General features: G+C 37.8%; 2 protein-coding genes across 3 annotated transcripts in view; both read right to left on the reverse strand.

The window, feature by feature from the left end:
- Window positions 1-18,079, reverse strand: part of LOC127800729 (sm-like protein LSM8) — a 41,910-nt gene that overhangs the window by 396 nt on the left and 23,435 nt on the right. The window contains exons 1-5 of one of the 2 annotated variants that reach the window (XM_052335512.1): window positions 10,806-11,096; window positions 8,689-8,785; window positions 8,412-8,452; window positions 8,208-8,282; window positions 31-83 (exon numbers count right to left, since the gene is read on the reverse strand). In XM_052335512.1, coding sequence (XP_052191472.1) covers window positions 31-83; window positions 8,208-8,282; window positions 8,412-8,452; window positions 8,689-8,725 — 206 coding nt within the window. In that variant the 5' untranslated portion in view covers window positions 8,726-8,785; window positions 10,806-11,096. Of the gene's footprint in view, window positions 1-30; window positions 84-8,207; window positions 8,283-8,411; window positions 8,453-8,688; window positions 8,786-10,805; window positions 11,097-18,079 lie in introns of those variants that run through there. The other variant, XM_052335513.1, reaches the window with a different exon arrangement.
- On the reverse strand, window positions 10,636-17,872 carry LOC127799857 (LOB domain-containing protein CRL1-like). The gene is made up of 3 exons (XM_052334071.1): window positions 17,579-17,872; window positions 10,806-11,143; window positions 10,636-10,681 (listed from the first exon to the last, which is right to left on the reverse strand). The coding sequence occupies exons 1-3, from the start codon at window positions 17,870-17,872 to the stop codon at window positions 10,636-10,638; spliced, it is 678 nt and encodes a 225-aa protein (XP_052190031.1).

Raw genomic sequence — 18,079 nt, forward strand, 5'->3', positions numbered from 1 at the left:
AATAACAAGAGTTGGAAGTGAAACCCTCACATGTTGTCGCCTCTAATGATGTAGAGTCCAAGCACGAGTTGCTGGACTCCTTCCTGCAAAACAACAGACGTCAACACTGATGTTACCGGTTTGGTTACATGTTGGATGAATTTCCAGAAATAAAATCAAAGAGTAAATTACACTCGGCAACCCTATGGTTTGACTATACTACAGCACGTACCCCTCACGTCAGTATATAAAATGTGAGGGGCATCCACTACAATGTAAATTCAGTGGCAAGTGTGATCTGATGCAACTTTTGAACAGTAAGGATAATCAATCTAATTTCTGAAACATGGGGGATATTCCCTGTATTATAAGAAACCTCAGGGTGCACAGAGTGGTTTATCCAAAACCAAATCAAGATACGAGGCATTTATGGCCTGCTCATCAATTGTCACGTAGCTAATATGTAATAGGGGTAAATAGGTCCATCCATATTTTGTAACGTCTATTGGATGAGCCTCGACAGGGTAGGGAATGCTGAGTCATAGCTACTTTCTAGAAGGGCCCTCTAACAGCATATATATTCAGTTGTACTGGAGTCATACTCATGATTAGTAAGAATCTTCTCGATTTTCTCTCTTTTTTATGTTATTTTTTCTCTATCTATCCATTCTCTCTCCCTGCTCTCTTCTCCGAATAGCCGGAATTCCCTATCAGAGCCGACAAGCTATAGTCGACAATCATGGCGGAGGGTACCCGCATGAAACAAATGGAAACTCGCTTGGATACCATCGAAGCCAGCCTGCGACAGAGCCATGAGCTGGTTGAGGAAAGGTTGGAAACGGTAGAGGTGGGTATCAAAAACACTCACGAAGACATAAGCAAGATGCGGTCGGATGTTATGGAAGTGGAGCGAAATTTAAGAGACGACTTCGCTCATCTTAGAGTGGAGTTTACAGAACTGAGTCAGCAGCTGAATGCTGCACTGGCCATTTTTTCCCGACGACCGAACGCGACATTACCAATAGATTTTCCACCAAGGACAGCGAGTTCTCCTATCATCTAGGGAGTAAGGGGTCATCAGGAGATAGGCGAAAGGAGGGAGCCAGCAGTAGAGGCCACCATGAGAGGAGGCTTAGGTGCTGCAACTAACACTCTCATCTGAAAGATGGAGATACCAGTATTCGAAGGGGTGAAGCCTCGTTGGTGGATAAGAAGGTGTGAACGCTTCTTCTATCACTACCAGGTGGCAGAAGAGAACAAGGTTAACATGGTTGCTGCATACTTGAACGATGTAGCACTCATGGTTTCAAAGTTGGAGTGCTAGGCAACATGAATGGAGGTGGCCAGAGTTTGTAGAATAATTTTGTGCCCGATTCGGTGCGAGTAGCTTAATTGATGTGGTGGAACAGTTTAATAAACTAAGACAAGAGGGGACTGTGGAAGAGTACCAGACCCGATTTGAGGAGTTGAAATCCATACTGGGGCACGCCCACCCATGTTGGACGAGCAGTATTTTGTATCTAGCTTTCTTAGCAGATTGAATGACAAACTAAGGCCGATGGTGAAGATGTTACAACCGGTGACCGTTAGGCAAGCGGCAAAGAAGGCTCGCTTACATGAACTATCCCTAGATGCCTTTGCTAAGAAGCACAGACTCTCACAAAAGGGGTTTGGAGTGGGTTGGCAAGGCTCTGTAGGAAGGGGTTAGAAGGTTGGCAACTCTCAAATGCATAAAGGGAGTTAACCCCCCCCCCCCCCCCCCCCCCCAAAAAAAAAGGCACAAATTGCAACAAATCACCTACGATCCCTAATGTTAGATCAGAAACGACAGATGGGATTGTGTTTCAAATGCAGGGAGAAATATACGGTGGGGCACCAATGCAAAAGGGCCCTAATGCAAATGGAAGGGGAAGATAATGAAGATGAAGAAGTAATGCTTGACACTAAAACGGGGGATCTAGTGGAAGAGGAGGAGGAAGGAGGGCAGATTTCTCTTCACGCCCTAGAAGGCCACCCTTCGGAGAAGATGATAAAATCAGGGGTAACATAGGGAAGATGAGACTTCTTATCTTGATAGATAGTGGGAGCTCACATAGTTTCTTGGACGAAAGCATAGCCAAGGAACTACTGTGCATACTCCAAACCACTATTCGCCTATATGTCACGGTTGCTAATGGTCACAAAATGATCAGCCGGTACAAGTGCCAAGGTTTTACATGGAGAATGCAAAGGTATGAGTTTTCTACCGATTTGAGAATTTTACAGTTAGGTGGATGTCAAGTTGTGTTGGGAGTAGACTGGATGAAAACAATCAGCCCCCTCATATTTGACTTCAACACCTTAGAGGTGAGTTTTGATAAAAGAGGAAGAAGGTTAACCTTAACAAGATGTGGGGATGGAGGAGATTGCAAAGCAATCTCAAGAAGCCACTTGAAGAAACTCTTTGAGCAGGAAGAGGGAACCATTGCTCAGCTTCATTCAATCTATGCCATTGAGGTGTGGGAAGGAAGAAAGGAAGCAGACATAGCGGAAACAGAAGATAATCAATGGTTCAGGGTACAGGCCTTAGTTAATTCCCCGAGCAAGGTATAATTTACTAACTTCTTACATTCTTTGTTGGTTGAATTTGAGGAATTATTCTTGGAACCTACTTCCTTACCCCTAGACCGTTTCTTAGAACATACCATCCACCTCAAGCCAAATATCGAACCCATAAACGTTCATTCCTATCGCTATTCCCCGTTTCAAAGGTCGAGATTGAACACCTAGTGAAAGAAATGCAGTCCAAAAATGTAATCAAACCAAGTCAAAGCCCGTTTGCCTCCCTTGTTCTCTTGGTTAAGAAAAAAAATGGGAGTTTGAGGTTTTGTGTCGATTATAGACAACTAAACACCCACACCATCAAAAACAAATTCCCCATTCCTATCATAGATGACCTTCTAGATGAATTATCAGGGGCTACAATTTTTTCTAAGCTTGATCTCAAATCTGGTTATCACCAGATCCGAATGAGTGCCTCAAATATTCCCAAAACCACCTTTCACACCCATCAAGGACTTTATGAATTCCTAGTAATGCCTTTCGGCCTAACCAATGCACCCGCAACATTCCAAGCCCTCATGAATCACATTTTCTACCTTTACCTCAGAAAGTTTATCCTTATTTTCTTCGATGATATCTTAGTTTACAGCCCAACCATGGAGCAACACCTAACCCACCTCAAAACCACATTCCAGGTCCTCAAATCTAACCAATTGTATGTCAAGAAGTCTAAATGTATCTTCGCAGAGGGAAAGGAGGAATCCCTTGGGCATATCATCACTAGAGAAGGTGTGATCACTGATCCAAAAAAAAAATAACCGCTATGGTGGAATGGCCTACTCCTAAGACTGTTAAGGAATTGGGGGGCTTTCTTGGGCTAACCGACTATTATAGGAAGTTCATTTAAGGGGTATGGGATAATCAGCAAGCCGTTGATTGAGCTACTCCAAAAGAATGGATTTGAATGGGGGGAGAGAGTAGCAACGACCTTCAATTCCTTAAAGGAGGCTATGACCCAAGCTCCAATTTTGGCTTTACCAAATTTTTCCAAACCTTTCACCTTAGAAACAGATGCATGTGACATGGGAGTGAGGGCAGTGTTGGCACAAGAAGGTAGGCCGATAGCTATCCTTAGTCAGGCTTTAGCTCCCAAACTCCTGGGGTTGAGCATCTATGATAAGGAATTAATAGTTGTACTCATGGCAGTAGACAAATGGAGGTGTTATTTGGAAGGAAACTCGTTTGTTATCAAGACTGACCATGAAAGCCTCAGGTTCTTAGGAGAGCAAAGATTACATACATAGTTACAAAGGAAAGGAGCAACCAAGCTGCTAGGATTGGATTACACCATCCAATACCATAAGGGAAAAGAGAATACAATGGCTGATGCACTGTCAAGGAGGAAAGAAAATGGCGAATGTCAAGCAGTCTATGTAGTTGTTCCCGATTGGATTAAAGAGGTGTCAAGTAGCTATAAGGGGACACCCTAGGCTCAAGAACTCATGATCAGTTTAGCAGCCGGAAGCAACGAACAGAAGGGGTACGCATTGAAGGCGGAGTTATTAAGGTATAAAGGGTGGATGGTGATTGGGGAAGACCCTCAGCTCAGGACCCGAATCCTACAAGCCTTGCATGCATCTCCCATTGGAGGGCACTCCGACTTGAATGTTACTTACAACAAGGTGAGACAATTGTTCTATTGGCCGGGAATGAAGAAGGAGGTGACGACTTATGTATTAGTATGCTCTGTTTGCCAAAAATGCAAACATGAGCAAGTTCCATACCCTGGTTTACTTCAGCCATTAGAGATACCAGACCAGGCTTGGCAAAGAATTTCTATGGATTTTGTGGAAGGGCTACCTAGGTCCGAAGGGAAGAACACTATCCTAGTAGTGGTGGATAGGTTGACTAAATTTGGGTATTTCCTTAGCCTAGCTCATCCATTTACAACTTCGGATGTGGCTAGAATACTATTGGACTCGGTGGTGAAGGTACATGGCTTGCTTTTGTCTATCACTTCAGACAAGGACAAGATATTTATCAGCAACTTTTGGAGAGAATTGTTCAAACAATTGGGAGTTGACTTGCATATGTCTACAGCCTATCATCCAGAGACGGATGTACAAACTGAAATGGTGAATCAGTGCTTAGAAGCTTATATGAGGTGTGTATGTTTCACTAAACCTAAAAGCTAGAATCAATTGTTGCCCCTAGCTCAGTGGTGCTACAACTCAAACTTCCACAGCTCACTTAAGAGATTGCCTTTTGAGGCACTTTTTGGCTACAAACTACCACTCATCCCAGCAGTGATGCACTACTCCAATGTGGAACGGAATGTGGATCGATACTTGAGGCAAAGACAAAAAGCCCTTCAGTTAATAAAAAAAGAATTAACAGTGGCACAAAACCGAATGAAGCAAATTACAGACAGGAGGAGAACTGAAAGGAATTTTGAAGAGGGGGATTCGGTTTACTTGAAGGTAAGGAGGTTTCAGCAACAAATGTTTACCGATAAGCTCCCCTCTAAGCTAAGGCCTAAGTACTTCGGCCCTTTTCAAGTAACAGCTAAGGTAGGGAGCTCCGCTTATAGACTACAACTACCAGATGGAGTAGGCATCCATCCAGTCTTCCATGTATCACTACTCAAGAAATTAGTAGGGCCACATGACGTAGTCTTCCATGTATCACTACTCAAGAAATTAGTAGGGCCACATGACGTTGTAAGTGCCGAACCACCAACCTTGGAGGAGGATTTCCCAAGAGTGTTTGAACCTATGGCAATTATCGATAGGAGGGTCATCTACTAGGGGTCCTTACCCCTGATTCAAGTGCAAGTACAATGGACCAATCGGCCTCCAGATGACACAACTTGGGAGTACCTCCCTGAGTTGCTGAAATAGTTTTCTCGAGTAGCTGGACTCTTGTGATTTCTTGAGGACAAGAAATATTTTAAGGAGGGAGGAATTGTCACGTAGCTTGATATTTTACTCTTGAGTAATAAAATGGTTTTGATAATGACTATATGAAAATCAATATATGAAAATCAATCTATATGGATTTTGTGAATGAGAAAATGAATTTTTAGTATATAAGCTTTGAAGCAAGATATGAAAACTTATAGAAGAAATATTGAGTATGGTTGAGAGTGATTTGAAAAACTTGCTTGTTGAGAGTGATTTGTTTCAAAATCATACTTTTGATAATCTCAACTTGCTTTAAAGATAATCAAAATGAGTTTTTAAAGAATCGAATAAGGTTGTATTAAAAATTCAAGTTTTTCTATAGAAGAGTCGACTATCAGGATCATTCTATTGACTATGCTTCAAAATAGTCGACTATTTTTGATGTTCTGTCGACTATTTAAGCATCTGTTGACTATTTTAGCATCTATCGACTATCGAGCAAAAATAGTCGACTATGTCTTTTGATCTGTCGACTATTTTTGTTCATGAAATTCAAAAATTTCTTCACATTTCAGCAACTGTCGACTATTCAAGTATGTCTGTCGACTATTGAATTTTTGTATTAAAAATAGTCGACTATCAGTATATGTCTGTCGACTATTCTTAGTTTTACTTGTTAAAATAGTTGACTAATCTTTTCTTCTGTCGACTATTATGTTTCACAGATTTTATAACGGCTAGTTTTTCAACTCCAACGGTCACAAAAACGGCTAGTTTCTTCTTCAATCTTTATGGATGCTTATATATACAACTCATGGATGATCAAGGAGAGGCTAATGGACTGAAATGAGATGATCTAGCAATTGCAAACAATTTTATTCGAGCTTACAGTGTTTGGGCTTTCATTGTTTTATTTTTCTCTCCAAGGCTTTGCTGTTCTATCATTGTAAATTTATTGTTAAGCCTTGTTTTTCATTGTGAGAGAACTTGTAACTAAGAGTATTAACTCTTAGCTTATCTCTTTCATTTGTATTGTTTCTATTTTCCTAGCTTGTGTAGCTAGAGGGCCCATTAAATTGGGAGGTTGTATTTCCTAGCTTGTGTAGCTAAAGGGCCTACTTGTGTAAGTAGGAGATTTTAGTGAATTGGTTTAAAATCCTTAGTGGGAGCTAAGGTAGTGAATTAGGCTTGGTTTAAGCCGAACCACTATAAATCCTTTGTGTCTTTTATTCTTCTTGCTTTACATTTGTCATTTCATATGTTCTATATTTTAAATTACTAAAACCTCAATTGGGTTAAAAAGTTTTTCAAGTTTTATCAAGATTTTTTTAAATATCCAATTCACCCCCCCTCTTGGTGTGTGCCATAGCATCTCCCGTTCTAACATAGCTAATATGTAATAGGGGTAGATAGGTCCATCCATATTTTGTAACGTCTATTGAGTGAGCCTCGGTAGGGTAGGGAAGGCTGAGTCATAGCTACTTTCTAGGAGGGCCCTCTAACAGCATATATATTCGGTTGTACTGGAGCCATGCTCCTCATGATTAGAAAGAATCTTCTTGGTTTTCTCTCTCTTTTCTGTTATTCTCTCTCTCTATCCATTCTCTCTCCCTGCTCTCTTCTACAAATAGCTAGAATTCCCTTGAATTCTGTCCCAAACCTTGTTAGACCAATCAGTGTTGACAATCAAGAGCCAAGAGGAGAAAAAAAATATTGACTTTGTTCATTAGACACCTAAAGAGAACATAACGAGCCTTTATTAGAACAATGGAAAGAAATTATGGCTAGCCCCAGATTAAACTTCAGTTAATCCCAAACAAGGGGCCCCATGAGGTAAGTGTTATTGACAATAAAACAAGATCTGCATCAGCCTGTGTCTATGTCTTACATACTTACACAGCTTGGATTAAGTTACCGACTACTGAGGGATGGAAAATTGGCATGGGCCAGAGGTCAAACACAGCACAATCTAGTTAGACCAGGCTGCCAATCAACACCACATGCATGGCAGGGATCTATAAACCCAGTAGTCAGATTACCAATCCCAAATGCAAACTGGAAACCAGTGGAATTGATGAAGGGCATACACTGAATCAAACCTTAAAAGAGGATTGAGGAAAATGTAAGGTCAATCCAACCTAAGGACTTGATTCATTTTTGTTCTTTTTTATCAGACCAACTGAATGTAATCTTGTTAAGAGCAGATGAAGTTTTATTTTGCTCATGCAATGTCAACAGATCTACATCAACAATGTACTGCAGATCATTCCCTCCATACAGTTACTAAATTGGAAATCAGGCAAAATATGAAGCAGGTTTAGGGAAACTCCAAATTTCCTGCCTTCAAGTAAATAGATGTTTTCAAAAACAGAAATTTGAGAGAGGAAGCTGCAAAGTGAAGGAAAGGCTATCAATACCTTCCCCTCCCTGTCCTTAACCACATGAAAATAAGGTCGCCTTTTGATACAGGGATTTCAAATGATGTCATTTGAAATTTATAATTTGAAATACTCGCATTTCAAATTCAAATTCTTCTATTCGTTTAACCAAACAAATACAACTGGCCCTATCCAAACAGAACCATAAATGAAAAGAAATAAAACAAAACAAAAAGAAACTAGAAGGCTCCAAATGAACAAATAGATTTATTGTTGTACTGTTCTAAATGAAAATTCTGTTAAGAATCATTATAGAGGAAGAACAAGATGCAAAAGGGCAACCAAAAAAATACTATTCATCAGTCATCACTAAATGTTTTATGCTTTCAACAGGAAATGATCAAACCTTGGTAGAGTAGACACGTTCATGAGATTCATCAAGAATTAAATTTGTAGCCTGATCAAAACCTTTTAACACTCCCTGGAGAGAAAACTGTAATTGTTAGTACAACAAATAAATGCTTTTCTCTTTTCTTTTTTCTTCTTTTTGTTTTTTTTTTGTTGGGGGGGAAGCGGGGTGGGATTATGAGGTCCAAACTGCAGAACTCACCACTATGTTGCGTCCGTCATTTGTAATGACAGAAATGGTTTCTATGCAAAAGAAAGAAAAGCTTCAGTGACATAATAGAATTGTGCTAGAAATCTACTAATTAAGCAAAGAAAACTTGGGATCTGCCAATAAAAGATCAATAATCACTTGAACAGCCGAACCAAATTACAGAATACATGTCAAGTTATTGTCAAATATTTAAGAAAAAAAGAACACACAGAAAAGATTAGAATGAATAAGAAGAAGAAATATTTAAACAGGTATAGGGATCACATACGATCTACAAGAGATTCAAGACCAGGCCCACTTGACATTGTGTACAATTCAACAGACCCACTTTCTTATGCTTTACCGGACTGATGGTCACAACTCCCCTACACAAGAAAAATAAACAAATTACATCTTTCGTTAGAGAAATTGATGAAGGTTCTGAAAATTTTGAAAGCCCTTGCTTTCTGTTAAGTGGAGTTTCCTTCGTTTGGTAGATTCAATTTAATCGTCTAATATTGAATTTAATCAACAACAAAATCACGTGTATAACTAATCAACAACAACAACATATCCAGCCTTTATCCCACTACGTGTAAAACTAATCAATGAAACAAAATAGACATACAATTTTTCATATAAAAGAATCTTAAGAGAAGCACTCTCATAGGGAAACATTACAAGATCCAGTCCAACCAAAGAATCTGCAGTTAAGAACTTAATGAATTACCTACCAGACAAACTCCTCCCAAAGCTTGGCATGTTAAATTCATGGTGGATTGAAAGATAGGTTAATCATGCAGTAAGGGGTGGATTGGACGAAAGGTTATTGCATGCCCTAGATTTGAATGGAGGTGAAATCAAGGTTGATGCTTCTGATTTTCACTAAATGATGCATCCAAAAAATTTACTACATTGGGAAGCTAGTTTGGGAAGTTCCATTCCAGCTCCCCATCATCCCCCAACTTGCCCCATGCCTTGAGAACTAGCCGTGCGATAGAAATAAATGAAAACAAAAAATGGCATTTTCAGAAACCAATTATAAGCTCTATGATAAAGGGAAGTACAAAAAGTAGGTAGAAGACCACAAGCTTCACTATATCACTAAAAACATTTGCAGCTATGATTACTGCAAGTCTTTGAAAACCCTTCAGACAAAGATAATGTTATGAAATGATGTTTACTAAGATAGAACACTAATTTCCTCAATGCTTACTGAAACAAGAAAGCCAAACTTTAACAGTTTAGATATAGAAAAGTAGTATCAAACTGCAAGCCATATTTACTGAAATCAGACCCCCAAAAATATATATAGAGAGAGAGAGAGAGAGAAAACTGATCTTTATTTATGAAAGTTTTAACCATCTTTATTTATGAAAGACCCTGGCCCATTTCCTTTTTTATCAACTCTATAAACCTAAAGTGCGTTAAATCATCCCACCTAGCAGAGGCCCAACCCTTATCAGGAACATCAAACGCCCCCTTTCTCTTTCCTTTTTCATTATTGAACTTGCTGGCCTTATTAGTACCGTCTTGTTGCATATCCATCTATATTAGAATCAACAAAGTAAATGATATGAAACCTCAGATCATAAACAAATATCATACGATGTCATAATGTAAAGGCTGTCCAAACGTATATAACAAGATCCAAACACGGACATTACACAATTTTTGGTTTCAAACATTATAACATACATATACACCCTTTAATAGGATCTAAGTTAAAACAGGAATGGCATAAAGGAGTTATTGACAGCATTTCACAAAAATATGACATTGGCTACTATGAGGACTGAATAACATCTCCCAAGATTAGGAATAGCATTTCATTAAAATTTTTTGCAACACATTGTACATTCAATATAAGGACTGAATTTTAATTCAAGGGATAATATGGCTTGGACTTGGGGGATTTCAATATAAGCATTTCATTGGACTCCTTAAGTTTTTTATAAAAGTTATTCAACATTTAAGATTTGTAATTCAATCCCTCCCATGAAGCTACACATAACTACGCAAATTTTGATCGAAAACTATGCCCAACTAGAAGGATCAAGAACCTGGAAAAACACATGACATATCTTCGACTATACCCAACAGGAATTTTCCTTAAATTCTGTTCACAGCAACAAATAACAGCAAAACTCAACAAACCCAGAAAATAAAGAATCATGTGCATAGCAATCCTACACAACAAAAATGACAGCCAAATCTATGAATAGCAAAAATCACATCAACAATAACCACAGCAAAAATCCAACAAGAAACACAACAAAAATCTGTTCACAGCAACAAACCACAGCAGTTAAAATGTATGTTCACAGCTACCATAAACAGCAAATGGAACAACAAAATACAGAAAAATCTGTTAACAGCAACAAAATACAGAAAAAAATAGAATACCTCTCAGTTCTGAATTGTTGTGACGCCGGAGCGGGAACGCTGTGACCCCGGCGAGAAGCTGCAGCAAAGAAGACGGAGATGTGGACGCCGGAGGTGATGTGACGCTGTGACGCCGGATATGACAGGGCGAACGGAGCGACGAAGATGAGCGGCGACGGACGAGGGACACCGGTGATGCACACTGCCGCCGGAGATGATGGACGCCAAAGATAACGGACAGTAGAGGCTGCGAGGGAGAAGCGAGAAGAGAAACTGATTGCACGAATTGAATTATGGGTTAGGGCTTTGGGGACATGACTGAAATTTTTTATTTGTTCGAGGGTAGAATAAGCTTTTACCTTCAAATTTTTTTCAAAATGCTAACGATATGGTTATCTAAATATTTTTATTAATTTTAAATTTTTGATAAACAATTTTAAAGTTAATACTAACTAAATACCCTTGAGATATACATAGTCTCATCTCTAAACGAGTGAGAGTATATATTTGTACGAGATCCAAACCATTTCTCTTCTTTTTTTGTCTCTTTTTTTCTACATTTACTCTTTTTTCTGATCAATTATCGATCATTGTTTATGACAATTTGATATCAAAATTATCATAAAACCGACACATCCTAACATTGTGTAATGTAAGACGTTTTGTATTATATAATTCATATAATATCAATTTTATCTTTTGAATAGTCACATCTTAAAAAATAATCAAATAAAATTTAATAATTTTTTTTAAATATAATATAGAATATAACGGGATTATAAAAAAGATAATTAAGTTAAAAATAAAATAATTAAATTTTTTTAGTTTACATAATAGACCACATTTTATAACTTATAAGAGGATGAAAACATTAAAAAATCAAATATCTGGCGTTTATCTAATATAGAATATTAATGAAAATTCAATTAGTGACATTTACGTTAAGATTTATTATTTTAATGTATTTATTGTTTAGAAGTTTTAGAAATCTGTTTTTAATTTATGCCTATATAGACCAACATTTTGAAGGAGTAAAATGGAACCTTTTTTACTTTTCAAAATTTGTCTTTGCTTGTTATTTCCTTCATTACTCAATAGTAGTATCATAGCCCCAAAAAAAAAAAAAAAAAAAAGAAGAAGAGAAAAGCAATAGAGAGACTGAAGCAACAAGCCCTCAAAATAGCAAAAAATAGCAACTTTATTTTTTATTTTTTTAGCATTTTTTTCACTTTTACAGAAGAACAAATGGCTTTTGAAAGTTTTGTCTCATCTTTTTCTGCACTTTGATGGTTACTATGACCATTGGAGCATGTTGATGGATAACTTACTGAGATCTAAAGAGTATTAGCATGTCATTGAATTTGGTGTGGCAACACCAATAGCTAGAGCAACACTTGCAGAGGCGCAAAAAATTACAACTAGTGTGGCACTTACAGAGGCACAAAAAACAAAGTTGGAAAGATCAAAGTTAAAAGATTTGAAGGTAAATAATTATTTGTTCCAAGCCATTGATCGATCTATCGTGGAAATGATTCTTAGCAAAGAAATTTCCAAAGATATTTGAGAATTCAATGAAGAAAAAATATCAACGATCGTCAAGAGTGAAGCATGCCTAGCTTCAAGCCTTGAGAAGGGATTTTAAGACTTTATAGATGAAAGACGATGAGTTTGTTGCCAATTATTGTGCAAGGACTATGGAGATAGCCAACAAAATGTGATTCCATGGTGAAGAGATGAAAATTGTTGCTATTGTTGAAAAATTACTACGTTCCTTGGCACCAAAGTTTGACTATATTGTTTGCTCAATTGAAGAGTCAAAGGACATAAATGAACTCTCACTTTATGAACTCCAAAGTTCATTGTTAGTCCGTGAACAGAAGATGAATCGAAGTTCATCTATAGATGAGCAAGTTTTAAAGACTTCTACATTTATTCATTTCTCAAATTCTAGAAGTAGAGGAGGTCAAGAAAACAGAGATGGCAACAGGCAATATCAAAATTTCTAGACTAATGGTGATCAATTTCAAGGCAACAATAGAGGATGTGGTCAGCACTTTGACAAATCTAAGGTAGAGTGCTACAAGTGCCACAATTTTGGTCATTATCATTTTGAATGTTATACCCAATTGCCTAAACACAAAAAGAAGTCGAAAAGATCAAATTTTGTAGAAAATAAGGAAAAATAAACTCTATTGATGGCTTACTATGTTAAGAAGGAGTTTGAATCTAATGTTTGGTATGTAGACTCTAGTTGCAGCAACCACATGTGTGGCAGTAAGTCTTCTTTTTCTTATATAAATGAAGACTTTCGTACTTCAATAAATTTTGGTAATTATCATATTGTGAAAGTAATTGGAAAATGTGATATTAGTATAAGAATCAATAATGGTTTTGTAGAGAAAAATTTCAATGTTTTCTATGTTCCCGACTTGAGAATTAATTTATCGAGTGTTGGTTAATTGCAAGAAAAAGGTTATGAAATAACTATTAAGAATGGTGCTTGTGAGATATATGATCCTTCAAAAGGTGATATTGCCATTATTCAAGTTAGTTCAAATAGGTTGTTTCCATTAAAGATTGAAAAGACCCAACCTTGCTTAATGGTTGAAGTAAAAGATCTTTCATAGCTTTGGCATTTTTGCTATGACCACTTGAATTTTGGTGGATTAAAAACTCTCCAACAAAAAAATATAGTGATAGGTCTTCCTCAAATTATTATTCCCTCCAAAGTTTGTGAAGAATGTATTGTTAACAAATAACATAGTTCTCAATTTTCTCAAGGAAAGTCATGGAGAGCAAAAAGTGTTATGGAGTTGATTCATTCTTATATTTTTGGGCTGATAAATCCATCTTCTAATGGGGTAAAAGATATTTAATTACCTTTATTGATGATTATACTTGAAAAACTTGGGTTTACTTTTTGTAAGAGAAATCAAAAGGTTTTAATACATTTAGAAGCTTCAAGGCACGTGTGGAGAATTGTAACATCCCTGATTTTGGAAATAATTAGTTTATGGATTTTAAGGCGATTTATTGAGTTATGTGCGATTTTGAGGAAATTAATAAATCATTGAATCGACGGCAGGAAATGTCTTGGGACTTGGATGTCCAAGGAATGGGGCATGAGATTGATGAGCATCTTGAGATGAGACTAATGATACTAGAAATAGTCAAATTGAAAATAAATAATTTGTATATAAGCCCGAATGGATGTTAGTACCGAATGGTCGTAGGGGGCTTCCGGGAAGCTGAGGGGACCCTAGGAGTGGTCCGATTTTGCCAGTGAGGCAACTCTGAAATATTTTTGGGTGGAATAAAGATCTCGTGTAGGCGCACAGGCAAAATCGACCTTGTCGAGTAATTTAGAGTTATTAATTTTGGGTTTTAAGTATCTTAATGATTATTAATTTAAAATTTGAGGATATAATTGCAAGTATGCAATGCATAAAGTGAGATTAATAATTTAATTAAAGAATTTATAATAATTTTAATAAATTATATATGCAAATTATATATATATATTAGTAAATGAGTGAATGTCAAGTTCCAACATCTAATATATGTATTTATGCGTGTGAAGTGTATGTGAGGTGGGCGTGAAGGCTAAGGCTTGGTCATGATAATGGAATTATAAATGTATACATGGAGTGGTGGTCAAGAATGATGCAATTATAATACGTAGATAATGTAATTATTATATGTATATATAGAGTAGCGGCTAGGTGATAATTATAATTAAAATATAATATTCATATATGTGTGGAGTTGCAAATACTCTTGAAACTTGAGGAGAAAATGAATGATGAACTACCAAATGATGCCTAGGAAATTAAAGGAATAAAATGATGATGTTTTGCAGAGACATAATTAGCCTTGTGTCTTGTGTGGGTAAAACAATGGATGAAACCATGGATTTGGATGTGGAAACAAAAGGCATCTGAGGCTATAAATAGATGGGTATGGGACTTAAATAGAAGGCATGAAGTAAGGGAAGCAGGAGAAGTGGTTGAGAGTTTGGAAAGGAATTTTCGACAGTAAGGTATATTAATTTCAAAACTAATTTATAGTTAAATTAGTTAACTTGATAAGCTCGTTAGTTAGTAAATTAACCTAGTAAAATAATTTAATGGTATTTATGGGAGGATTTCAATAGAATGGTTGTCATGGATTTATTTAATTAATTTTGTTATACATATAGGGATTTTGAGTGCGTCAACGGTACAAACTATCAGGTGACACGTATCTCGAGGTAAGGGTTTAATATGCTCTGTGTGTAAATTACTTTCGTCATGACTTGCATAAGATGTTGAGGGAGTGCTTATGCATGAGGCTGTGGATTTCTGACCGTAAGAGTCTCGAGATAAGGTCTTGGAGGAAACCACTAGGGGCCACCTAGCTAGAGCCTGAGATAGGTGCGGTGGATGGGCTTGCATTCATGTTGCACTTCATATTTATCTATGATGTCATGCTTAATAATTTACTGCATTGCATATTACCTATAGTGAGTCTCAGGACTCACCCCTTCCATTCCTACTAACCGCACAGATAGTTCGAGATCCAGTAAGGGGAAGGCAGTGTAGGCCGAATACCAATTGAATGATGAGAATGGCAACCCATGACGGGAATGCAACCTTGTAATTCGTGTTTGTCATGTAATTATTTTGTGGTTGTGTTGAACATTGATTGTATTTTTCAGTTGGACTGGTTACTTTTAATGAATACTTTGTGTGAGTAAGTTGTGATATACCTTAATTGCAGTTATTAATCTGCTCATAAGGCATAGGTCAAATTCGAGACTCGAGTGTCCTTCCGCTGCAAATGAGTCTTAGACCTCGAGTTCTCGATGGCCGGAGGCAGTGAAGCCTGGACCCCACCCAGGGCGCCCACGTTATCTTTATCCCCATGTTGCTAAGGCATAGCCGGTCTCTGTAGTGGGACTTACTGACGTAACCATGGGTTACAGTGACACCCGGTAGTGGGGACGGGGCGTCACAAGGTGGTATCAGAGTTTGATAAATATTAGAGCTTGGTGAATATCAGAACTTGGTTATTGTTAGAGCTTGGTGAATATTAGAACTTGATAATTATCGAAGCTTGATAAATTTCGAATCTTGGGAGAATAATTGGAGTTTTGGAGAAACTTTTATTTGATAAAATTGGAATTTTGAGGATTCTGGGTAATGATCAGTTGGAAAACGATATAGTGATCGATTTATGTCTTAAACATGATTTGTGCGAGGAAATTAAATGAAAATGATTGCAAATGAGGGAAATGTGATAGCAATCCGACAAGACGATTTTTAGAGTCGGAGGATTTGGGAAAGATGATGACATGGCATAATAATTTGTGTGATTATGGGTTTTAAGAAATTCGATTAAGAATATTAAAGTTTATTTTGTTTACAAAATCTCTGTCATTTCACCGAGCTGGGTTGAGGATACCATAGTTTGATTGGGGATGAGGCCTCAAGGGAGACTTAGGTGCCAGGGGTTTTAACTACTGTACAGGGTGCTAAGTGGGCCTGAGAATTTGGGAGGTCGAGAAATTTTTGGGGTGATGAAATTATGGTTGCATACACGGGTTGGGATAGTCGTAACCATGAGAAGAATGGCCCCAATATAGGCATGTGTTGTGATATGGGCTTGCTTAGGAATATTTTTCCCAGGATAGCAAGCAGTGGGATATGTGTTTCCCAGATTTGGCCTTTGAAGGGGAAATGATTCTGGTTACAGACTTAACCTTCGGCTTAGTGTGCAGATTATTATACACCCTAGTGAGTATGAGCAGTTGGCTCTGATTTGATTGTCCCGAATCTTGTCTTTGTTGGTGTAGTAATAAGCACACCATTGTATATTTGGGAACATGAGTTGGCCTTTAAAATGGAAAGAAGGCAACATAAGAATGGGAAGTGAGTCAAATATGTGACTTCATTTGTTGTAATGATGAGAACATTTCTCAGATAAAAGGGGAAAGTGAAAAGTATCATTTGTACAGTTAAAGTGATACCAGATTAGGGTACCATGGTTGATGTAAGTACCTGTATGCACTACATAGTGGTGTGGTTATGGATTGCTGTCTTTTCGGTTATGTGAATAATGAATTGAAAGGAAATGAGAAGTTGTGTGAGACAATTTGAGCATGATCAGTGGATAGTTATTATGTGAAAATTTGGAAACGTGTTGTCGGTCACCCGACGTACCAAAATCGTCGATTGTTTTTAGGAATTTAGCTTGAGGTTATTTGATGTTTAGTTATGTGTGGCTTGACTGAGTACATAAATTTTTCAGGCTTTGAAAGTGGTGATAATTAAAAGTCGATATTTTTACTTCGATGAATTATTAAACAACTGCATGAGGTTGAGATGTTTTATGATCAATAGGTAATCAAGGGTAAGATAAGGGAATGAGACGTTAAAGTACCCAAAGCATAATATTCATTCCATATGTTCAATACGGTTACAAAAGATCAAGCCACACCATTACTCAAAATAAAAAGGCAAACCATAGAACTAATGATGATGCCGATGCTCAATGACGACGACGATTGCCAAACACGACGGGTCCCAACTCATCGATGTCATCTGGATATGGCATCTGGCTACTGCTGGTTTCGCCAGGGTATGGTGGAAGAGTAACCTCTGAGAAACTAAGATGATGGATGTCTTCTGGATGATAGGAAGATCGGAATTCCAGCTTGGGTTTTGATCAGGTTGAGGAACAGGTTGGGGATGTGAAGAATAAAATGCGAATAGTGATTCTTGCAAATAAGCTCGATAAGCTTACAAATCACTAACCTGCTGTTGAAGGGTTAGAATGTGGGATACACATCCATAGACAGGATCTTGAAGCCGGGCTTGAACTTCAAAAAGGAATGTATCGGAAGCCCAAAATCGGTCACTGGCCGAAAGCGGAGTTAGGAGGCTGACAACATTTCTGATAGTAAAAACATCACGGATTGTGACAGAGCGAGTAATACTATTCTCACAATGGAAGTAAGGAGTAAAGATGCACTGAGGATTACATCCTCTATTTAAGACTACACAGGCACTGCATCGAGACCGGGGTCTTGGTATGTTGCGTCTTGGCATGATACATCTGAATCTGGCTAAATCTAAACAAATCAGATATATATCGGATCTAAATGGATGGGTCAAATTAGATATGGGTCAGATCTAATGGGACGAATCAAGGATAGGTCGAACCTGAATCGAGTCGAGTCGGGTCGAACCTGGTCGGGTCGAATCGACCCAAATCTAGTAGCATCGGCAAGGACGGCGGTGATCGCAGTGGCGGCC

Source organism: Diospyros lotus, chromosome 4 (assembly GCF_014633365.1).
Source record: "Diospyros lotus cultivar Yz01 chromosome 4, ASM1463336v1, whole genome shotgun sequence".
Taxonomy (NCBI): Eukaryota; Viridiplantae; Streptophyta; class Magnoliopsida; order Ericales; family Ebenaceae; genus Diospyros; species Diospyros lotus.